Source organism: Chiloscyllium plagiosum, chromosome 22 (genome assembly GCF_004010195.1).
Source record: "Chiloscyllium plagiosum isolate BGI_BamShark_2017 chromosome 22, ASM401019v2, whole genome shotgun sequence".
NCBI classification, from domain to species: Eukaryota; Metazoa; Chordata; class Chondrichthyes; order Orectolobiformes; family Hemiscylliidae; genus Chiloscyllium; species Chiloscyllium plagiosum.
Window position 1 is genome coordinate 15,330,153 of NC_057731.1, and position 26,044 is coordinate 15,356,196.

The 26,044-nt window shown below is 41.2% G+C and overlaps 1 protein-coding gene across 1 annotated transcript in view; it reads right to left on the bottom strand.

Annotated features, from left to right (window-relative positions):
• Positions 1–26,044, bottom strand: part of plce1 (phospholipase C, epsilon 1) — a 381,748-nt gene that overhangs the window by 140,290 nt on the left and 215,414 nt on the right. Inside the window, exon 3 of the mRNA XM_043712462.1 lies at positions 23,671–23,956. Within this exon, the coding sequence (XP_043568397.1) occupies positions 23,671–23,956 (286 nt within the window). The remainder of the gene's footprint in view (positions 1–23,670; positions 23,957–26,044) is intronic.

The following is a 26,044-nucleotide window of genomic DNA, read 5'->3' on the forward strand; positions in this document are numbered from 1 at the left end:
TGTCAGGGGTAGGTTCTTTACCCAGAGAGTGGTGGGGGCATGGAATGCGCTGCCTGTGGGAGTGGCAGAGTCAGAATCTTGGTGACCTTTAAGCGGCAATTGGATAGGTACATGGATAGGTGCTTAAGCAAGGACAAATGTTCGGTACAACATCGTGGGCCGAAGGGCCTGTTCTGTGCTGTATTGTTCTATTGTTCTATTATTGTTCTATTGAATATGTTTATCAGCCTGTCATTCACACCACCTCTAGACACATCCTTTGTTCTATCCCTGTCCCGTTTGGCCTTGCAACACCAATTCATCTGTTATTTGTGACAGCTGTTATGGAGATCACAAGGGTAGGAAAGTCAGCTTGTGAGCTACTGAAGTAAAATACTACAGCCACTGGAAATCTGGAAATAACGCAGGAAATGCTGGAGAAACTCAGTAGATCTGGCAGAATCTGCAGACAGAGAAATAGAACAAAGAACAAGAAGTTAGCATTTCAAGTATAGTATGACTCTTCTTCAGAACGAGTTACTGACTTTGGCACGAGGCAAAACTGCAATTGCCACCAGGCCAGTTAAATGCAGAGATTAAGGCAGCAGCTTGTTTCTGATATGTTGGCTGTAACGCCAGCATATGGTGGGTCTGCACTTGTAAATAATATGTATGTAAAACTTTTTAAGTTCTGCTCACCCCTCAAAATAAAGTCAACAACACAAGTACATCTCATTACAGCTGGTTCACATTTGTTTAAAGGGTGCCATGCATCAGTCAGATTTGTGCCAGTGTCTGAATTTGTCTTTTTGCCAAGGGGCGAGTTTATGGGATATTGGAATAGTTAATTAGTGATAGGTACTTTATCTATTATTCCCTTAAGAACAAAGAAAATTACAGCATAGGAACAGGCCCTTTGGCCTGTGCTGATCCAGATCCTCTACCTAAATCTGCAGCCTATTTTCCAAGGATCTCTATCCCGCTGCTCCCTGCCCATTCATGTATTTGTCTTGATACATCATAAATGATGCTATCGTGCCCGCCTCTACCACCTCCACTGGCAATGCATTCTAGGCACCCATCACCCTCTGCGTAAAGAACGTTCCACACGTATCTCCCAGAAACTTTTCCCCTCTCATCTTGAACTCTTGACCTCTTGTAATTTAGCCCCCCACTCTGGGAAAAAGCTTCTTGCTATCTATCCTGTCTATATCTCTCATGATTTTGTAGACCTCAATCAGGTCCCTTATCAACCTTTGTCTTTCTAATGAAAATAATCCTAATTTACTCAACCTCTCTTCATAGCTAACACCCTCCATACCAGGCAACATCCTGGTGAACCTGCTCTGCACCCTCGCCAAAGCATCTACATCCTTTTGGTAATGTGTCGACCAGAACTGTACACAGTATTCCATACGTGGCCGAACCAAAGTCCTACACAATTATAACATGACCTGCCAACTCTTGTACTCAATACCCTGTCCGACGAAGGAAAGCATGCCATATGCCTTCTTGACCACACTAACGAACACGCTTTGCCATCTTCAGGGTACAATGGACCTGAACACCCTCATCTGTCTGCATACCAATTTTCTCCAGGGCTTTTCCATTTACCATATAGTTTGCCTAGAATTGGTTCTTCCAAAATGCATCACCTCACATTTGCCCGGATTGAATTCCATCTGCCATTTCTCCACCCAACTCTCCAATCTATCTATGCTCTGCTGCATTCTCTGACAATCCCCTCCACCATCTACTACTCCATCAATCTTGGTGTCATCTGCAAACTTGCTAATCAGACCATCTATACTTTCCTTCGGATCATTTATGTACATCACAAACAACAGTGGTCCCAACATGAATTCCTGTGGAACACCTCTGGTCACAGGTCTCCATTTTAAGCAACTCCCTTCCACTACTACTCTGTGTCTCCTGTTGCCCAACCAGTTCTCTATCCATCTAGCTAGTATAACCTGGACCCCATGCAACTTCACTTTATCCATCAGCCTACCATGGGGAACCTTATCAAACGCATTACTGAAATGAGGCATCTGCAGTCTTTCCCTCACCAATCAACTTTATCACTTCCTCAAAGAATTCTTTTAAATTGGTAAGACATGACCTTCCCTATACAAAACCTTGCTGCCTATCACTGATAAGCCCATTTTCTTCCAAATGCACATAGATCTATCCCTCAGTATGTTCTCCAGCAGCTTCCCTACATCAGGCTGCCGTCAGGCTCACCGGTCTATAACTAACTGGATTATCCTTGCCACTCTTCTTAAACAAGGGGACAACATTAGCAATTCTCCAGTTTTACAGGACCTCACCTGTATTCAGGAATGCTGCAAAGTTTTCAGTTAAGATCCAAGCTAGTTCCTCTCTTGCTTCCATCAGTAACCTGGGATAGATCCCATCCAGACCAGGGGACTTGTCCACCTTAATGCCTTTTAGAATACCCAACATTTCCTCCCCCCTTATGTCATCTTGACCTGGAGTAATCAAACATCTATCCCTAACCTCAACATCCATAATGTCCCTCTCCTTGGTGAATACCAACGCAAAGTACTCATTAAGAATCTCACTGTTTTCTTTAACTCCATGTGTAAGTTCCCTCCTTTGTCCTTGAGTGGGCCAATCCTTTCTCTAGTTACCCTCTCATTCCTTTTTTATGAATAAAAGGATTTGGGATTTTCCTTAACCCTGTTTGCTAAAGATATTTCATGACCCTTTTTAGCCCTCTGAATTCCTCATTTCAGGTTGGTCCTACTTTCCCGATATTCTTCCAAAGTTTCATCTATTTTCAGTCACCTTTTCCAATAGTTAAGTTATTCTAAATTTCTCTTTCTTTTGTTTGTATTTTAACTATAACGTTTAAATAGCTTGCATTTTGCTTAACATCTCATAGTTTGACCGGTTGTACCACATCTGGAACACATCTACCTTTAAAATAAAAGATTAGGGTCTTTGCTAACTTCTTAAAATATTTTGAGGGGGTCTGGTCTGGTCCCTAACACTTCAGCACAGCGTTTGATATGGTTCCGCATGATAGACTGGTCAGAAAGATTAGATCATGGGATTTGGTGGAGCTGGCCAATTGGGTACCACATTGACTTGAAGGTAGGAGACAGAGAGTGGTGGTAGAAGGTTGCTTGGTGACCAGTGGAGTGCCACAAGGATCAGTGCTGGGTCCACTGCATTTTGTCATTTATATAAATAATTTGGATGTGATTTTGGAGGTGTGGTTAGTAAATTTGCAGATTACTTCAAAATAGGCAATGTCGTGGACATTGAATCTTTAAGAGTTTTGAGTTCACATACAAGTTTTCAATTATGCCCACTGAGATTACTCTTTTACAATACCCAGGAAGAAGGGCTCACTAGCCTGACTGTTTAGACAGGACCCACATGGTGGGGAATACCACACTGGCCAGTGACATGAATGTGACCAACAAGAAACACAACATTATTTCACAATAAAGGAAATGTCCCGAACTACCCTGTAACCTTTAATGCATACCAACAATGTGTTCTGCCACTACATTTAAATCACCCAACGATGGGTGGTTTCAACAAATGACGCACAAATGAATAAAAATGTAAACAATGCAATGTGAAATATTTACAATTGAAGTTTGAATCTTAGTACATACTATGCCACTTTTGTGCTCTCATTGTCTTATGTTAATGGTAATGGAATTGGGTAGGAGGTTGTGCCCATGATGAGCCTCCCTGTTTGGTCAGAGGGCTGCTTTAGATTTGCCTGCACCCACTACATTCTCAGCTTCACCACAGAGAACCTTCCTACCAAGGAACAACATTTGTCTCCTGTGCACGCTGTACTTCAAATACTAACTGCATCATCTGGGAAACAGGAAAACAAGAGTGCAGAAGTCTGCTATTGTTGGGAACAGAGTGCAATCAATAAAATTCTGTCCTTAATCCCTCTTATCTTTCACCCAATCACAAACTTCCTGTTTTTTTACACCACCAATTTCACTAGCTGCATTTCGAACTTCTCTACTCCGACGGAGCGATAACTCAGAGGCTACCTGACCTGCTGAGCAGTTTCCATTTGTTTCTATTTTGATTTCAGCTTTCTGCACCTGCAGCATTTTGCCTTGTGTTGTACATATACAGATCAGTACTAAGCTTGAGACAGTGATTAATCAGGAATCAGCTTGGTGCTAGACTGGAATGCTGCTCTAGGCTGGAGACAGAGATGTGTCAGTACAAAGTTAAGAATTACAATGATACGCCCTCAAGAGGCTTAGGGTCATGCTTGCAGACTGAGTGCAAGTGTTCCTCAAAGCAGTGATCTAGTCAGCGGCCTGTGAGACGACAGCACATTGCGAGTAGTGAATATAGTATACCAAGTGGAAAGATGTACAAATGAATTATTGTTTCACCTGAAAGGAGTGTTTGAGGCTGTGAACAGTGAGGAGAGAGATGGTAAAATGGCAGGTTTTATATAATCTCTCTTTGGAGAAAGTGAGGACTGCAGATGCTGGAGATCAGAGCTGAAAAATGTGTTGCTGGAAAAGCGCAGCAGGTCAGGCAGCATCCAGGGAACAGGAGAATCGACGTTTCGGGCATAAGCCCTTCTTCAGGAAGAAGGGCTTATGCCCGCAACGTCGATTCTCCTGTTCCCTGGATGCTGCCTGACCTGCTGCGCTTTTCCAGCAACACATTTTTCAGCTATAATCTCTCTTTGCTTAGCAAGGTGATTGGAAAGGGTTCGGATATTTTATTTAAATTCATTCACGGGATGAGGCCGTCACTGGCTAGGCCCATCCCTAATTGCCCAGAGGGCAGTTGAAAGTCAATGACATTGCTGTGTGTCTGGAATCACATATAGGCCAGATCAGGTAAGGATGGCAGTTTCCTTCCCTAATGGAATTTAGTGAACCAGATTTTCCTGCCAATCGGCAATGGACCCATGGTCAGCATCAGACACTTAATTTCAAATTTTTATTGGATTCAAGTTCCACCATCTGTCATGATTCGAACTTTGGTCCCTAGAACATTTTCTGGCTCTCTGGATTAACAGTCAAGTGGCAATACTACTAGGCCAATGCCCCCCCCCCCCCCCAGCAGGATCAGACTAGCATGCTGTAGAGGGAACAGACTCCTGGAATATTGACAAGGAAGGGGAAGGAAAGGGGAAGGAAGGAGGTGGCAGGTATTGCAGAGTCTGGTGGGTGGAAGGCAAGGACAAGAGAAACCCTGTCATGACTTTGCAAGGCAAAGTAAGGGGTGAGGCAGACGTGGAGGAAATAGGATGGACATGCTTGACCACAATGCAAAAGAGAGACTTCAGTTGAGGAAAAAAAGAAGACATTTCAGAGATGTCATTATGGAAGGTTTCACTTCCAGACCAAATGCACCAGAGACAGAGACGTTGAATGGAGTTCAGAGACCATATTCTTCCTTATTTGTCCTGAACAAATGAATGGAGTTCTGCATGAAGCCAGGTGCAATGAGGTGTAGTCAAGATAGATGTGGGAATCAGTGGGCTTATAATCAATATCAATTGATAGTTTATTAGGATCAACATACAGAAATTGGCATGTTTGCGCGCGCACACACACACACACACCTTTTATTCATACGGGCAGCATGAGGAGAATGCACTTAGCTGCATTGTTCTGGTTATTCTTGAACTAGTTCTTTGAACACTCGGACCAAGCACTCCAACTGGTTGGCAACAAACGTAAACTACAATCTCTAACCAGAGGTTTATGTTACTGCAGCCAATCACAATTAAATACAATCATGTTGGTGCATGTGAGATAAATATGCAGAGTTAAAGTGACTATTGTGCAAGGAAATGTTTACTAGTTTGCAGCACTATTTCACTACATCCGGACAATATTTACAGCAGTTATCTATTAGCATGGATGGCAGATTTAATTTCAACTGAGCTTGACTACTTACTTTTAACAATCCTGGATTGAATTTCAGTACAGAAAAGGTTTTGTTGCTAAAAGGAACCCAACCATCACTTACCATTGGAATTATATTAGCGTAATGTAAACTGTGAACAAAAAAATGACTTTAAATGTATTGAGTATGCCAGTATATTACTGATAGTAAGAATCGTCAAAAAGCTGTTTTACTAAACTGGTTCAAAGGAGGATAAATTGAGAGTTTTCACCAAGTAAAAGCTGTAAAGCTTGGGAATCACAGGTACTAACCCAGAATAGGGAATCGTTTTAAGGTAGACAAAAACATTTCAGACCAGTACAAGTCATTTCCACATTTTATTGTTTATTCATTTGTTCAGGACATATAAGGAATAATATGGTCTCTCTGTAAAATCCAAGTCGATCCAGTTCTGAAATGGCTCATAGCCTTTTCTGATAGAAATCTGAGGAGAGTGTTTCTGTTGCTTGGTCTTCCAACATCATTCAAAATTGTGCTATCCCAGCTGTTGCTGACTCAGTTCCTCCAATTCTTCCTTTTTTTTAAGATAACAGAGATGCGTATCTGTCAATGAGCAAAGATTCAGCTTCTGATTTTAAAAAAAGCTCGAAATTAAGATTGCATTGAGCCGCTGAATTCTACAGTTTTAAGCATTGTGCTTCTCTTTCTAATGAACTAATTGTTGTATGGACACTAATGTAGAAGTTTTTGTCAGTATCCATTGAGCTTACTTGATCAATAAAATTGTTCTTCAGACCTGCATTGACTAAAGACAAAGAAAACAAATTGAAAATGCTATATAATTTGGCTGTGACTTACAGGAATTAGGACCATTGAGCTGCTTAATGAGCAGAAGACAGACTCTCGTCATATCCCCTGAAAGGAGGCTAATTTAATATATTGTACATTTATTGATTATATTTAATGATCTCTCTCCCCCGCAGATTTTTTAAATTAACTGAAGAAATAAGCAAGACACTTAAATTACACTGAAGACTGATGATAGCTCCTTCAGCAAATGTTACTGTTACACAAGAGTTTTTTTCCCCCCCAAGATTCACATGAACGAAGTGACTCCAATTTTTATTTAACAGGACAGTTAAATGGAACAACATGGATAGGGGTATAATTATACATTTTGTTCCATATCTGGTGAATCACATATTCAGCTACAAGATACATTTGAAAAGCAAATACTGCGGCATGAACCAGAGCAGGTTACTAAAAAAAATACTGGAATGCAGGACGGTTTTGAATCTGAGTTTGACTTTTCATTTGTTATCTAATTTGTCATATACTTGGCTTAACAACAAGCAATGTCTTCATCAAAACTACTTACATATGTTACTGCAGTGCTCAAAGAATTAGTGCAAGACAACATATATCAAACAAAAAATACTCTGAGTTCTAGATGCCGTTTAATTCATCAGGATCAAATTTAATATGGATTCACTTAATGCTGGAATTAATATCACAGAACCACAGTCATCTAAAATGTTTTAGCAAATCTGGAGATTGACACCAGTTGTTTCAACTAGATGCAAGATATTAGGGCTTGATTGCTGTTTTTACATGTTACAGAATAATTTTCATTATGAATTTAACTTTTTACTAATGTAGCCAGAATATGCATTAAAATCGACTGTAGTAAATTAGTAAAAGTTGGTTGTTTACAATTCAATGAAGAGAAGGTTTGGAGCAAATGGAAAATATAGTTATCCCCGAAAATCCCAGTGGGTTAAATAGCTGCCAATTATTAGTAGCAAAACTAAGAGGAGTGATATTGTCATGTCATCAATGTTGATCTATATGTTACAGTGTTATATACTGTTCTTACTGCTTCACATGTTATGGAAGAAAGCTTCAGAGAAACACATTGGTGACATATTGACAGTGTAGGCACATAATAGGTATTCACAATGGAGTAGAGTATGTAATGCAAGTTAAAAATATTCATTGTGGGAGATCAGTAATCACAATATTATAGCAACTCCTGCCACTCATCTTATAAGTAGAGAGTTTAAGTTTCTCATTTGTTACTCAAAACAATGGTCACCATGAAATCTAAAACCCAAAAATGACAAGTTTAATGCCCTGTTACAGGGCTGAGCACCAGTATGAATTCCAGACATTAAGTCATACAAAATAGACCATTATTTTGATTGTACGTATAAAAATCCAAATTTGGCAAATTCAGACTTCTGCAGGTTCAGACCTACTTGAAAACGAGGCAAGACATAGGCACAAAAGAAATTCTTTGCATCTGTCGAATTATGTTTGATTATATTCTATTGTTTCCCTGTGGTCAAACCTCCCCCACGTTCACTTATCAGTCAAAGTGGTACTGATGATGAAAGATTGAATTGATACCCCACTATCAGACTACCAGGGACTGCGTACATTTCCTTATTCACAATGTCTTACTGATTGACAGAGGGACTGTGATACTTATCCTTTCCTCATTAGACTACTACAGACTCTATCTGTGATCCCACATCAGCAGAAAGACTGAATGAAAGTGATCTCCACATTGGATGAGAAACAAAGAGATATAGACAGCAACAGTGTTATCATTGAATTCTGGGGGCTGCCTGAATTATGCCCTTCTAATTATAGGGCCCCCTCTCCAATATACAGGAAAGGATACTCCTTATATCCATTGTCAAACCTGTCTTTGTTGCTCTCTTTATAACTTTGGACCATAAGCAAATTCCTGTCTAATAAGCAAGAAGCAATCCAAGTACCAAAACTGATGCTAGGGTTGACTGGGGAAATGCTTCAAAACAATATGTACTAGATGCTAATGTTGCCAAATTGGAATTGTGTGCTGAAATGCCTACATTCAGCAAAAGTGAAGAGTTAAACTGATAAACAGCCCATCATATTTAATCAGATTGAAACATCCACTGTTGGATTGGTTCAATTCTTAGCCAGCAGCCCACACCCTTGCTCCTCTCCCCTATCTGTCACTGCCCTTCTCAAGACTCTCTCTAAGGGAACAAAATTACTACTCTGTCCACACATTGTGATGGTGATGTTGTATGACACCTCAATGCCAGTGTCTTTAAGAATTGAAGTGGAGAGTCAGTCACTGATAGCACCCTCCGCATTGTCAGTCAGCTCCACGATACATACAGCAGGTGGTACTGCACTGTACATCAGCAGACAGTAAAACAATAATCTTTTTAAAATCATTTATTTAGGGCCATTATTTCATTACTGAAAATGTAATCTAGTGGGAAAGTAAATGCAGATACAAAAATTAAAAACAGAAATCACCGAAGAAACTCTCGTAGCTTCTATGAGTGAGAGAAGGAGTTAATATTTCAACTCCGCTATGAATTTTTAAGAATCCTCATATTGGACATGAGATGTTACTCTGCTTCTTGTTCCACAGATGTTACTGGACCTGCTGAGTTTCTCCAGCGTTCTGTGCTCTAATTTCAGATTTTCAGCATCTGCAGCAATTTGCTTGTATTATAATCATCTGAATCAGAATCAGAATCTGTCTCATGTCCACCAACAAAAATAAAAGCAAGCATTAGCATGGAGCGTTTGATAAGGTGGTGGGGAGAGACTCATTTGGAGCATAAAAACACAATGTGGGCAATAAGGCTTATCTCTGTTGTACATTCAATATAGGCTATAAGACCAAAGGATGTAGGAGCAAAAATAGGCCATTCAGTTTATCGAGTCTGCTCTGCCATTCAAATTGAATCATGGATGATCTGTTAATCATCAATTCGACTTTCATACCTTTTCCCCATAATCCTCGATTCCCTTATTGATTAAATATCTATCTACTAGAGAGGACAGTCAAGGCCAGGTAACTAAGTACATTCAACGATGAAATAAATAATTCCACAAATTCACTTCCCTCTGAAAGAAGTCATTCCTTCCTATCTCAGTCTTAAATGGGCAACTCCTTAATCTGTAGACTCTCCCACAAGGGGAAACAATCTCTCCACACATACCTTATCAAGTCTTCTGAGAATCTTAAATAAAAACCGAAAGCACTGCAAGTGCTGAAAATCAGAAACAAAGACAGAATTTGCTGAGAAAGCTCAGCCGGTCCGACAGCATTTGTGAAGAGAAAGCAGAGTTAATGTTTTGGGTCCATTTACCTTTCCTCAGGATCTTGTATTTTTCCGTATATGGGAGACAAAACATAATGCAGTGCAGTATTACAACTGTTTGCCTCAATAACTAGCACAAGTATATTCACTTGTGAGCCCACATTGTATTTATTCACAAATACCAGTTTTGGAGTTGGACCTTTCTTCAATGTTAACTTCATATTAAGGGGATGTTTCCAATTTTATTAACCTTTTATGCCTATAACATTGTGACCAGATTCTCTTTTCCGAGATTCTCAAACTCAAACCTGTTCTGTTAATTAGTCAATTAAAGTTTACCACACACACATTTGTGTGAAGGTTATGGCAGACATTTAGTCTGTAGTAAAAGTATGAAGTTATCTTTGTCAGTCAGATGAGTTATGCACGAGCAAAATCATTCCTTAAGGGGTTATATCCAAATTGATATGAAGAGCTTGACAAATTGCACTTCAGTGTAATAGCAATACTTTGCTGTCATAGTATTTCTCTTTAATATAGGAACAGGGTCACAGGAGCAATGCGACAGACAAAAGAGAGAGAGAGCACCACTAGTTGGGGATAGTAACAGTTATGCTACTTACAAACCAGACACTGTGGATTCAAAGTTTGGTCTGAAACATTGTGAATTTCCAACTGAAAAGATTACATCCTTGCTCAGACTAAACATGTTAATGCGATGGAGAAACTTCAAGTCAAAGCAGAATTTTAGAATAGAAGCCACAATTGTCACAATGCTCACTGTACTTTAAACAGACCTCTTCCCTTCAACAGAACAAGGAACCAAACCATAATTCATTCATGACAACATTTGCTGGTAAAGAGCAGTGCCAAGAATTTATCAATATCAAAACTAGCCCTTCCACAGCAGATTATGAAGCACAAAAGGCGAGTTTCCAAGAAAAATGCAATCAACTCACTTAGGAAGGAATCATCCATCCTGCTCATATAGCGAATCGTCACAAGTCACTGTGCAGGCACCAGAGGCAGGTATTTCCATGAAACAGAATGACAACACACTGCACTTGTCTCCATTAGCTGTCAGGCTGCAGCTGCTGAGATCAGTGCATCACACTGTGACAACAATACATATCTAACATGCTTCATGAAAACGATGAAGGAGACAGGCATGCAGATCCTTTAAAGTAGATCAGGTTACTACCATGTACAGATAAGAGGACAGATCGGGTGACTCCAAAAGGGGATATCACCCATCGCAACACTGACTCATCTCCTACTTAAGCCAGCTCTCAGCACTGCAAGCTTTCTAATGTATCACATTATACTTTAGACAGTGCGTCACAGTTTACAACTAATTTGCAGACCTGCTCATTCATAATAAAGAATTGTCTCTTTAACATGCTGTTCTCTTTAACACCTCTGACACCCACCCGTATAAAGTTGTAAATCGGTGCCCTCTAGCTAAGTTTCGGAAAATGAAACATTTCTCAAATAAAGGATGCCAGACTGACTTGCTCCTTTTGCTCAGTCATGATTACTTTAAAGAGTCCTGGGATGGGGTTTGAAAGGGCTGACTCGGGCCACAATTTTCCAGCACTTTCACCTGATTTAGATTTTGGATTAGCTCAATTCTGAGTGAATATTTCTCTCAGTACTAAGTGTGCACTAAAGTAATTACTCCAATAAGATGACAATATTTCACTTATTGCTACAAAGGCATTGCAGGTTAATAACCTGAACACACACATACATTTTCATTATGTTAAATCCCATTCACTTGTTTTCTCCACTCTAATTTCCATTCCCCAGCAAGCAATGATTTTAAAATCCTCTTCCTCCTTTGTTTACATTCCACATTACCTCCACAAAATCCCCTGGCCACATTCCCCCTTCGTACCTGCTGCTCTTCCAGTTCTGCTTTACAATGTGGTTTTCTTTATCTGTGGCAGTAGATGCTACAGTTGCTACAATCCTGCACTTCTAAATCTCTCCTGAAACTCCGAATCTATCTCTGACCACATCTTAGGCCATTGCACATTAATTACAGGTCTCAAAAGATCTTCAGCTTCTGGGGCAACATCAAAGAGCTAAATTGAGATGATAGCTGTACTGAGTGAATCCCCTCTATCCCAGCACCATTCCGAATGCCAAAGCCAACCCAAGCACCAGCACCATTTCCGATGCCACTCCCTATACTCATCCCAAAACAATTACCTATGCCACTCCCACACAATGAGCCTGACTCTAAAAAATTCAATGCCTTGCAAATCAACTTGCCTTGCTTCATTAAGGAAAACTGTATTTCAGAAGGTCATACATTATAGAATAAAATCTGGTTTTGAATTGAAGTACATTATTATTTTATAAGACCTGTGTGTTTTAAAAAATCCTGATATGAGAATGCAAGCTGAAGGCTGTTCAAAGCCACAGTTGTAAAGAAACCCTCCTGTACAGACAGCCATTCTGGAGAATGACTGTCATTTGTCCATTGCATTGAGTACATTTCTTCAAATCATCATGGTAATATGACACACCAACTGCTTTCCTGCCTATTTTGGGCAGCCTGCATTAGCACCAGACACTGGGAGGTCAGGTATAGCATAACTAGAGAGAAAGGAAAGGAACATTCCCTCGCTCCTGAGTCAAAGGTAGACCCCAACTTCAGATGAAAATATACCCTCCCAGAGCAGTGAAATGTATTCAATTTGAGTGTGTGGGCTCTCTGTGGAAGGTTATTAGGTTAATGCCAGTTTTCTGCCAAACAGTAGGCAGCATTCATGGGCAATGTTGAGCCTGCCGAAACTGTTCTGGAGAAAATCCTAAAAGCTGGAAGGGAGAAGCAATGACTTGCAATAATTTCAGAAACACGGTAGCCAATTTGAGCCCAGCAAAATTCTACAAACCACAACGGTGGGATGATCAGATACCTCTCGTTGATGCTGGATGAAGGATAAATATTGATGAGGAAAATGGGAGAACTATTCTGTGCTTCTTTGAAATTGTGGCATGGGGTCTTTTACTTTCATCTGAAAGGATAGCCCATCTGAAAGACAGTATTCTGACAGCGCAGGAATCCCTCAGTAGCACAGTGGCAAGTCAATTAGGTTCGGTGTTCAGGTTTTCTGAGTGGGGCTTGAACCTACAAACCTTTTGGCTCAGAGCCAAGTGTCCGACCACCTCTGTCTCGTAAACTCTTGTTGGATAAAGATCCAGAGGTCACAGGGCAAGTGGGTCATTTTGGAAATGTCTCTTGACTGGCTGTGCTGATCAGCTGGCAAACAAAGTAGATGAGAACTTTGGGTATACATTTGATGCTTTTTAAAAATTTTCAGCCAGGCTTTTAAATGGATGACCTAAGCACCCACTTGAAACAGGGAGGCATGTGCTTAAATACAAATTAATATCCTGCAACTGCTAGGACCCAGTTTGCAATTTTCAATGGATGGCATTGCGTCTGGTAGGCTATTTGTATCAGGCAGTGAGTGGCCACACCAGTGGTCCTTAAAGAGGCCATGAATGACCATTCATCAGTCTGGAATTTATGGAGATGGCTGGAAATTGTGGGGCTCAATTGTTTTGCTCTGAACCCCACAAAATTAAAGGCAGCACTTTAAAATCATGAACCACTGCTTCAGTGCTTTCAGCTCTGAAGTTAAATTGAAATGAAGCTCAATCCTAACAATGTCCTGCTGATGGCTGTGGACAGGTATCAAGCCATAAACGTTGGGTCAAAACCTTAATAATTACCTCAAATGATCAAACTGTTTCCTCCACATCAACAAAATAAAAACTCCTAATTCTATTTAGTATTCAAACAGAGTCGGAGACCACTGTGCTGCTCAAAAGGACAACAATGGGATCGGGGAGGAATTAGTTAAAAAAAAGGACAGCCAGTCTGAGAACCAAGAGCTTTGATATGATTATTTATCAAATTATAGCACAGGATGTTGCGCTGAATCTTGTTTCAAATTACTGGGTCCCTACCTAGTGCAGTAAATTTACCTTAATGTCCTCAAACATCTCTGACTATTTTATTCAGTGCTGCTGAATTCTGTATCATTCTTTTCCACAAAATTAATATTAACTCTTTAGCTGTTATTTGACAGCACATCTTCATATCATAGAATCCTTAGAGTGTGGAAACAGGCCATTTAGCCCATCGAATCCACACGCCGATCATCTGATGAGCATCCCATCCAGACTCAACCCATCCATGTAACCCAGCATTTCCTGTGGCTAATCCACCTAACCTGCACATCATTGGACACTATAGGGCAATTAAGCTTGGCCAATCCATCTAAACTACGCATCTTTGGAATGTGAGAGGAAACCAGAGCACCCAGAGGAAACCCACACAGACACAGGGAGAATGCGCAAACTCCACACAGACAATCGCCCGAGGGTGGCATCAAACTGGAGAGCCTGGTGCAGTGATGCAGGAATGCTAACCACTGAGCCACCATGTTGCCCAGTGAGTCAGGACCATTTACAGGAAGTAGAGACATTGACACTCTGCATATGCAGGGCTTAGTTCCTGTCAAGATCAAAAAGTCACCAAGGTTCCTCCACCAGAATCTTCCAAACCAGTGACTGCTACCATCTAAAAGGGCAAGGGCAGCGCACATATGGGAACACCATTGTCTGCAAACTCTCCTCCAAAACACACACCATCCTGAATGGTAACTGGACCACTGTGCCTTCACTGGATCAAAATCTCCTTTCCGAACAGCACTGTGGGTGTAACTACACCCGAAGGATTCCAGCAGTTCCTGGTAGCATCCCACCACCTTGTTCTGAGCGATCAGGTATTAGCAATAAATTCCGGCTTAGACACCCACGTCCCATGAACAAATCTAAACAAAGGGTGCAGAATTTGAATAGCAAAGAAATATCGAGCTGAATCTTTTTTTTGTAGCTGTGAGGGTTTATTTTGGTGGGGGTCATTGAGTCCTAGCACGTTTCTTGCTGTATTTTATTAAACTCGCTTCATTAACTACATTGCATCACCACCATAGCCACACCAACCCCACCCCATTGACATCCCTCACTTATCCCTTACATATCCCTTACTAAACACCATTCCCCAAATATCTCACCACTGCCAGGTTATCCCAGAATTAACCTGGCATCTTTAAAAGGCTGTGATGCACCCAGACAGGCATTGTCAGTCTGGAGCTTCCATACACAGTACTGATGTATGCTCCAGACATGGCACACAATGGGTATCTGGCACTCCGCTTTGCCACCAGGTGCCTGGATAGAATAGTGCACAGAATGGGTGCCCTCATACCCCAGGACCAGCAGACTGTGCCAGCCTCATTCATGTTTGCTTCCCGCACCCCTCTCCGTGGGTCAGTGCAGTCTCAGCCATCTGGAGTAATGTGTAGCATTGTAGGATAGAGGCAGCAGTCCTTCTTCACTTCTCCTGTGTAAGGACCAACATTATCTTGCTGATACCTCACACTCACTCTACCCCTGCCACTATACCCAGTTCCGACCAGGGCTCATGCTGTACCCCTCTCACTACTGTCTGCAATGTCTTCTCCACTCACACTCAGCCACCCCAACCCCCCAACACCAGTAACCCTGCATGCCCTCTGCTCCGCCAACTCCTCATGCAGGACACCCCCTCCACCTGCCCCAAAAGTAACAGTTGTGCCACCCACTTTCACCATCTCCTGTGGTACCCATCCCTCTCTCATTCCAGGAACGAAACAGCCCACAGTGGAGCAGGAGTCAAGATGGGTGGCGGGCTGCCCGGCATTCAGGAGAGGATCTAGACGCTGACTGCCCTGGACTGGTATCCAAGTCCACCCTCAACTTATTGTGCCAGGACCCCCTGAACAAAGGATACCAAACAGGTACCAAACATGACTGGGACTGTTGACTATGGCTTTGTGCTTGTGCTGAACAGCAAGGCTGGTATCTCTGGCTGAGAAGCAATGTGCACAAAGGCAAGGCAAGGATGCTCCAAGCTCTGGCTCAGAATTAGTGAGTAATGAGTGCCGAGATGCCACCTGGCCCAGTCCATGAGCTGGGTGCGTGTCCCTGAGCACCGAGTGCCCATGGCCTGCAGTATTACAGTGAGAGTTGCCAGTGCAGCCTGAGATGAAGTGTCGAAGTGCAGCAGTATCCTATACATGCTGCGGAGACTCGCAGAGGGGGTCTCAGAGGGTGATACACATTGGTGCCCAATGGCCAATGCAGAGCAAACAGTGAGCTGAAGTCACCAGCTCCCTGCTCTGACTTCCTTTTACTAGGAATTCTCCATACCTAGCTTGCGCCTGCCTTGAAGAAGTTTTCCTCCTCTCTCTACAAGATCTGGTTTCCAGCATCTGCAGTCATTGTTTTTACCTACATTTGATGAGGTAGGAAGCTGAATATTAATGAGACGTGCTGCAGTGTTAAACAAGCATCAATCCCTCCTGATTGGCAGGTTGTTGCTGCCTCGTGAGGAAGTTGCCTCCACACTCAGTGAATGCACAAGCTGCTCCCAGCTTTGAGACAGAATTTGCTGGAGTGATTCTGTCACAAATCTCACTGCAGCCCATGCCATTCGCACCCCTCTGAGATTCTCTCCACTGTCTGTGGTTATGCTGTATCCATTATTTTTTCCCTCATTGTTTTGCACCCCATTGGTCTAACATGTCTGCATTGGAAAACTTTGCCTCTGAGTTCCTAAAATAATGTCAACAGCAGCCATTTGTAAGTCAAGGGAGAGCTAAAGTTGCAGAGATATATTGCAATGTTTCTTTCACACATTTAAAGCAGTCTATTCTTCTCCGTGACTTTGAGAAAAATATATCCTTCCTTGCACTAATCACCTCATTTCTCTTTTCAATCAGATTTCAGATTCACAGCTAGAATATCACCAAATTCACCATCATTAAATCTGATCCTCTCCAATCAGATTTCTCTAGCTTGTGAGATGCTTTCTCTTGATCTGCATTGCCAGCCTGGCAACCAACACTTAAAGTTTAAAACCATTGCCTTAAAATCCCTCTGTTTCTGCAGGCTCTTCTTAACCCCTCTGCCATAATTTGCAGTGAGCTGATGTTGACCTTTCCTATATCCACTTCATTTTGGGCTAACTCCCATGGATTCTCTCCCCGATCTCTTACACTCCATTCACATCTTTTTTTTTCCCCAATAATACCTTCTCAATATTGCAGCCAACTGTCAATCTCGCTCTTGGAGCATCAGCGTTGCTTCTTTGATTCCTGTCTTCTAATCGTCTTTTTTCTCTGGTGATTCTCTTCAGGTACCTTCTGGACTGATGGCGCGGCACTAAATTGTTATTGCTGAAGGACTTTCTGCACATTCCCTGAGTTTTTCTTTTACATCTGTTGACAAACTGGCCGTGAATCAGGACTGTGCTGACAATCAGCAGGGAATATATTCTCCATCTGTTGGCTGGAATAGAACTGAAATACTGTACATCCATCCTTCCTGTAGTGTCCAGGTTTTCCACCAAGTACTTACTCCTGGGGTTTGATGAAGAGATGACCTTCAGAGTTCAGCTGGCACCCTTTGGCATCTGATCTAGACACAGTGGTAACCTCACTACTGGCTGGCTTCACCTTGTCACAAAGTCGCACAGCACAGATACAGGCCCTTCAGTCCAACTCGTCTGCACCTATCAGGCATCACAATCTGACCTAGTCCCATTTGCCAGCATTTGACCCATATCCCTCTAAATCCCTTCAATCATACACACTCATTAAGATGTCTTTTAAATGCTGTAATTGTACCAGCCTCCACCACTTCCTCTAGCAGCTCATTCTATACACACCAGCCTCTAAGTGAAATGGTTACCCCCTTGGCTACCTTTTAGATCTTTCCCCTTTCACCTTAAACCTATTACCTGATAGTTTACACTCCGGGCACCTTCACCATTTGTTCCCCTCACTCTACAACATAAAAATCAACATTTTCAAGCCCCTTTTAGTTCCAAACAAGTGTTAGATTAGACTCTAGGCATTAACTGTTTCTCTCTCCACACAACTTTCCTGATCTGCTTACTGCACACACTGGATGGGCTACATTATCCATACAGCCTTGTGCATGATTCATTCACAGATAGTATCAAGTCCTTAGAGGAGATTTACTAACCCAAAATCCTGAATGGCAAACTTCAGTTATGTGCAGAGACTGGTTAATGTCCTTGAGCACAGAAGTTAAGAGGAGATTTAATAGAGATGTTCAAAATTGAAAATCATATTAATTGATCCAGAACAGATGCACCTAAGGATACTGGGGGAAATAAGGATGGATGCAAGACAGGCCTTCCAACTCTCGTTAGATACAGGAGTGGTGCCAGAGGACTGAAGGAGGCATATGTCACAGTATTGTCCAGAACGGTGTAAGGACATGTCCAGCAACTGGAGGCAAGTCTGTTTAACCTCACTGCTGGGAAAGCTTTGAAAAATGGTAGCCAGGACAAAATTACAAGTCACTAGGATAAATATGGATTAATGACTGAAAGCGAGCATGGGTTTGTGAATAGAAACTGATATTAATTTAACTTGATTGAGTTTTTGGATGAAGTAACAGAAGCAGTCGTTGAGGAGCATGTGTTGAGGTATTGTACTAAAGCGTTACGATAAACTGCCCACATCAACACAATTGAAGCTTGTGGCATTGCTTCCTAGGTTTTTTTCCCCAATTTGACCACGTCTGGAGGCTCGAAAATTGTCATAAATCTTAAGTGAGAACTGTGAAGGGAATTGGGATGGGCGTGGCTCTCCCCAGGTTTGAGTGCCTCTGTTAGGACAGGACACAGTTGTTATAGTTCTGTCAGAGCTTCATAGTGGCTATTCTCCAATAGGAGAGCTCTCACTTCTGGATTAAGAGGGACAGTGGCTGCATGGATACTACACTGGCTGAGTGACAGGGGACAGAAAGCAACAGCAAACAGTTACTTCATGACTGCAGAAAGACACATAGCGAGGTTCCCTTGGGGTCAGTATTAGAACAAGTATTGTTTTTGGGATTTTTACTGAAGACCATGATTTCAAAATACAAAATATTTTAAGTATTGTGAGTTGTGAAATGAATAGTGATAAATATCAAGAGGATATACCCAGACTGGTGGAATGGACAGGGATGTGGCAGATGAAATCCAGTACACAGATATGTAAAGTGACACATTTTGGTGGGAAGAATGAGGAAAAGCACAGTATAAAGCAGAGGCTTTAATTCTGAAGGAGGGCAGAAACAGAGGCCATGAGCAAATCACCGACGTTGATAGGGACGGTTGAAAAAAACTGTTACTAAGGTGTAGAGCAGGTTGGGCTTTATAAACAGAGTACAAAAGGGAGGGAGTCACGGTGAACCTTTATACAACATGGGGTTGGTCTAAACTGGAGTATCACATCCAATTTTGTGGTCTATAATTTGGCAAATATGTAGAGACATTACAGAAGATGAAGAAAAGATTTCCAAGACAGGCTGCAGTGATGAGGGAACTTCAGCCGAATGGAGAGATCAAAGAAACTGCTGTGTTGTCTTGAGAGCTTGATAGGAGATTTAATAGAGGTGATCAAATTCTTGAGGCAGCCGGACAGAGGAACTGTTTCTGTTGGCAGTTGGGTCAAGAACCACAGGATACCACTTTAAGGTCCAAGTCAAAAGGACCGAAAGGCCTTTGAGGAAAATCATTTTCACATCGTGGGTGTTTAGCATCTCAAATCCACTGCCTGAGGGTCTGGTGGGAGCAGATTCAACCCGGACTTTCACAAGAGAATTGGATAATTATCTAAACAGGAAAAAAATGCAGGGTTACAAGAAAAAGGCAGAGGAATGGAACTATCAAATTTATTTTTGCAGAGAGCCAGGGTGAAGATAATGGCCCTTTGTCTGCGGTGCAGCCATTCTATCATTACTTTATTCTTAATTCAAATAGGTATAAGCGTAAGGATTTTCTACAGTCTTTAATACTGAGAAATTGCTCACATTCATTTATCTGTCCTTGCAGTGTATTAGCCAGAGGATGAAGCTAATGGACACACCATGCTCCATTCAACATCACTTTCCACTGTTGTCATGTCAACCTCCTAAATAAAACTGCAAACCCATGCATGGTGTCCTCTGAACTTTGACCAGTAAAAACTTCCAAAGTTGCCATCAGAAAAATCATGCTAAAATTATAGCTAATTTTCCGTCATTTTATAAACAGAATTCCATGTTAATTAAAACACATACCACTTCAGGTACACAAATGTGCTGCAGTGATGAGATGTATCTTGACTTTACTACCAGAGAATATTTATGCACATAATTATGCACTTACAATGGTTTAATTAACATCAGAATATTTTTCTTTTAATGTTATTCTTTCAGTAAAACAACATGACTGGGCTTATTTGGGCTTGCCTGTGAGTCAATTTAGGTTTTATTTTCACATAAATCTACACCAGAATTTTTTTGCCTTTGAAGCACATTTCAAATATAATAAATGGCCATAAAAATGTCGAGGCAGCAGAGTGTTTCATGGCCACTAATAAGCAGCTCCATATAAAGTCTGATAAAGTGATCTGAAGCAGATTGCAGAAGCAATCGATCACCCTTGGTGCACAGTTGATAATGAATAGGCGCAAGCATTAATCAATGAGCTCCATCGGCAACAAAACAACCAGAAGGCCCCCATTAGAAGAATCTGCATAGAGAAAGGGTGCCACTCAATAGACAATAACACTCCTGTATTTGGGTTGAAACAGTAGGTCAGGAACCAAGGGTTAGGGTGTATTCTCAACAGAATGAAAAACATATACAATCATAAACAGGATTTCTTGGGGGCGACTGTAGGTTCGGTTTAGCGGCTGGGATCTTTAATATGTAAACATTGTATTATTCATATATAGTTGATTTCAGGAATGTCACAGAACAGCATGCTATGACAGCACACAGCTGGTCCCACAGTGCCAGTGCTGGCACGCACTGTTACCACCTCACAGTCTCAAAACAAATTTTATTTTGCCCAATTTTAAATGAACTTTAAAACAGGTTGCAACGCAGCAAGGGTTACTGCTAGGCAGAACAACAACACAAAGTTTAGGTGTGAAAGGAAAATGATCAATTTCTGTCTGAACTGTTTTGGCATGAAGGAGTAACAGCCGATCAGCACAGATTCTCTGATGCCTAAAATTACATTCATGCAGCCAAATATGGTAAGCACAGGGCTTGTCACATGAGGCCTTAAACTATAGACTTTTAAAAACAAGAACCTTAAAAGGAGAATAAGATTGTTAATCCAATCCAAGATCAATAAAATATTTTAATCTATTTGAGTGGGATGTGAAATTTATATGCCATTGCCTTTAATGGTCAAAAAAGTGAACAATTTTGCATTTCTATATGTACTAAGGAGTGATATGGAGTCCTTACCTACCTCTGATTTCCAAAATGTCTGTGAAAGGAATCAGGGAAGGTACAGAGGATGCAGATTTAACTAAATTAATCTCAAGCAATTAAAGGAGCTATTCAGGTATCAGCAACTTTCAGCCACTTCTCATGCCACAATGTTATTCAGGGGATACAGTCACTCTGGAAGCAGACACTGAGGATCTAGTCCTATATTTCCAGCATAGGGTCACACTGGTAAGTTGCCTGTAAGTTCAAGCTACAGCCTACTTGCCTGACCCATGACCCCGTCAGCATGCTTGGAACTAAGGGATTAATCCTTCAATATTATATGTGCCCTCCCAAGACATTATAATGATTCAGCCCATATGAAAACGGCAGATTTCCCCATTCATGACTTTATCAAAATGTCTGTTACGCAGGTGCTCTGGAAAATTTAGAATGTGCCCTTGATACAAAGACTGAAATTTTTCCAAAACTCTTTTTTGTAAAAAGTGATGAATTCCTCCTAGCACTTATCAGTGATGAAAGCCCCGAGGAGAAAACAGGAGCAGAAGAAACTGCCACCTCGACACCATCCCTGACCATGCTGTCAGCATTTTACATGGGTTTCCCAGACCATGTGGGGCGAGCTTACCTCAGCCTGGCAGTGCAGTACCGATAGAGTATTTTACACAGAGTTAAATGGACAAGCAAGGCCAAAGAGATGCTTATCAGGCAATGCTGCAATTTCCTCAATTGTACTGGTCTTACAGAACCCAATCTTTGAAAATGCAAAACCTTCATCACCTTCATGAACTGGCACATGAATGCTCCAAACTGGCAATGAGAGTACAGGACACAATAGGCAGAAATTCCAGTCTTGTTTCATTCTATAATAGCTGTATGTCCCAAATTGGGAAAAGAGCAAAATAACACGCTTGATAGCCAGTATAACCACAGTAGACAAACAAGAGGCTGGAAGAACACAGCAAGCCAAGCAGCATCAAGAGACAAAGAAGTCAATGTTTTGGATATAAACCTTCTTCAGGACTAGGAAAAACCACAAGCTGAAACACAGTGTCCACCCATCCAGTCAACAGTACCCGAGTCATGGAATTGCAACTCTCTTGTTAATAAATAACCCCACACCAGATGGCAACTTCTCTACTTCTTACCATCTCATGGCACAGTATCAACCTATAGACTTCAGAGTGTGCTAAATGTATTGTATCAGGAGGTAATCACTTCTAGCTCATTAGTGAGGTTGCAGAATTTTGACATCAACAATGGAAGACAAAATGGGGAAACCAAGAAGAAAGGGTTGATTTAAAGACATCAGGAATGTTTCCTTCAAGACAGGTGGCTAAAATAATTTTGATTTCACCTTGAAAAAAACAACCTTTAAGGTGGAACATGTACATAGACACAACAAGTGAATGTACTCACTGCCAACTGTTTTATTAAATCCTGCTTGTACCCTCTTGGTCTGTTGCACGGTGCAGCCCAGATAGGAAGATGCCAGTTTAAAGAGTTATTAACACCAGCTTATGCTTCAGTTGGAATTTTATACATAATACCAAGGAAGGTCAGATGAACAACTGGGAGATGTGGAACGGTTCAGTCTAAGCTCCCTATAAGGGATAGAGAATAACATCCACCCACTTCATATCTTGTTGTAGTCCCACATGCAAATAGCCAGATCAGCCTCATTTAATCATCCTTGGGTAGCACACAGATAGAAATAATGCACTCATCCACTGATCAATCTCCCACCACTTAGAGATAAACTAATCCTCAAACCTTTCAACATCCTTTTGAAGCCTTTAATGTTTTGATCTCAAGATTTTCAGAAGATGAAAGTGTCACCATTCACACATACTAAAACAAAATTCTTAAACAAACCCGCAATGGAACAGAATGGATTTCATCTGTCACATCGTTAATAGAAAATTGAAGGTTCTTTAGTTCTGTTTAGCACTGTACCTTTAGCAAGATTCCTAATGTACACCAGAAACACTTGCAGCCAGTTTGAGAAACCTACTAGTTGGATGCTTTCGGCAGCAACCCACTGATTACAGGCAATAGATCTAAATAGCGAATTTTAAAAAAGCACAAGGAGCGTGGGGAATCACTGATTCTAGCAGAAAAGGCACAATGCAGAATTTAAATGCATGAAGAGGAAGAGTTCATTTAAATTCCTGTGCTAAAATTCAGTAATTCCTATTATTGTACAACAACACAATGCAACAACATCAAATGTAAAAACATTGTCAGTATAACCAATATCCCCTTAATGTTCACACTCAGCATTGTAGAAAAAGTCCATTTTTTAAAATATCGCACTTACCTTTAAGCATCGCTCTTCCACTAGGTGCCCCTAATGGACTTGGAAGTGCACTCCTTGCCCCGGTGGCTATAGTTGCTTCTAGCAGAGCCCCAGCCACGTGGTCAGAAACTGCTGTCCTGTGTAGGGTGGCACGGAGCTCAGGCACAGTGTCATGGACACACAGTTTCATGCAGGTCCCACCTCCACAGCTTCTGTAGACAACTGCTGAAGCCAAGATCTTTCTTGATGGATGCAGGAGGTAATTGAGTGACTCTGCTGCCCCTGCCTCTCTCAGTGCGTTATGAACCTGCAAAAATAATATTGACAGGTCATTGTAGAAAAATTGATTGTTAAATAAAACAGTAGATGCTGTCAAACAGACTCTATTTCACATAGATTGAAAAAACGAAAATGTCAAAGTGTTGTGAAATAATGTACACGACTGAGATCCAGCTTATTGACCCTCAAGAAAACTATACCATTATTTGTTTTTGTTATTCTCCTTGACAATTACGTCAGCAATAACATATTCTGTCTTCAACATTCTCTTTGCTGCAATTGCCTCAGAGCATCTCTATCTCAAACATTGGAGTCTTGCAATCTTAGATGCAGAATGCTCAGAGACTCACACTCAAGTGCAGAGAAATTGCCACAGTCGATCCGCACTAATCAGTTCCCACAAAGTGTTGAAGGGTTACTCTCCCTCTCCAGTGCAAAATGACCCAGACTCTTGGGATTATGACATTCCTAACTAATTGGATCAAGGTTGAATAATCTAAATCCTTGTCCTATTAGTTGTCCGTGCAGCTCTGTGTGGTAACAGTTTTGGTATTATATCCAAAGGGTAAAAGCAAAGAAAAACTTAGCAATTTGTTTATACAACATATATTTCTTTTAAAAAAACTGCCAAACAACACTTTTGGATAAAGAAAGTTATTTGCACCCATTTAAGTTAGAAATCTAACCAGCAGATAAGGAATGTTACTAAGGTTACACAGTTCTTGCTAAAAGTGTGCACGTGACCTAAAATGTACAAATTAGACATAAACGTTGAGTGGAAATTTCTAAACAATAAAGATCTTATTGTTAAACTTATTTTATTTCATTATCACTTTTGTTCTGGAAATCTGAAAGCACCTCCTTGATAAATAACATGCTCACAGCAGATCTGAAGCATTGTGAAACAAAAGTGATGAAGGGATTTTTTTAAGCACTTCCAAATTGGACTTTTGGGAAATTGACTACACAAGTGTTTGACGTCTGTTCCAAATGTTATACAACAATACACAGTAAAATCTTTAAGATCACAATCAGAATGGACTAGTTTGACCAGTTATGAAAGCATACCATCATACATGGTGTACAAAGTCAAATCACCATAATCCCAGAAGACCATACGGCAGCTCTCCCATTTGAGAGAGAGAGAGAGAGAGAGAGGTGGCGGTTTAACCCGAGGGTCAGCATGCCTCAGTCAAGGGGAGAGGGCGAGTCCTTCACGGTGACCTCAGCTGGTGCAGGAATTGAACCTGCGGCTGTTAGCACCACTATGCATTACAAACCAGCCATTCAACTGACTGAGCTAGTACATATTTTCTAAATCAACTGTTCAGGTATGTTGTTATACACCTCTGAAGCAGGTAGGACTTAAAGCTGGACTTAAAGATAGGGACATTCCCACAATATTGTCAAACAAAAATGCATTTGCAACACAGACACACACACACGCACACACACACACATACAGACACACACACGCACATACATACATACAGACACACACACACAGACACGCACACACACACAGACACACATACACATACACATACACACAATCCACATGTTGCACATCCCTCTTTCTTCTGTGTTAATCATCATTGGAACATTCCATCTGGAGTAGCTGTGGTAAAGTAGGTTAGCACACTGCATCAAGATGGGTGGCTGAACTGGGTAGAATTCTGCTTTATCACTCCTGGGAACTGTCTGAATCCAGCATGGAATGATGGAATAAAGGTGTGGAGAATTAAGGATGCGCACAACTCAAAGTGGAGTGAATTCATGAAATCTCAACTCACAAACAGCCCAGCTTGCAGGTCCTTGAGAAAACTAGTGCAGGAAGTAACTGTATGGGAGTAAGGAGACTCTTTATCGCTTGGAACTATGACAGAGCTAAAAGGAATTGACTCTGCACCTAACCAATGCTACATCCAAAACCAATACTTGCCCCAAAAACTGAAAAACAAACCAAAGAATTGGGGATGCTGGAAATCAGAAACAAAAACTGAAATTGCTGGAAAAACTCAGCAGCTTGTGTGGAGAGAAAACAGAGTTAACATTTCAGGTCCAGTAACTCTTCTTCAGAACTGGAAAGCTGACTCGTTTCCCAACATTTGCGAAT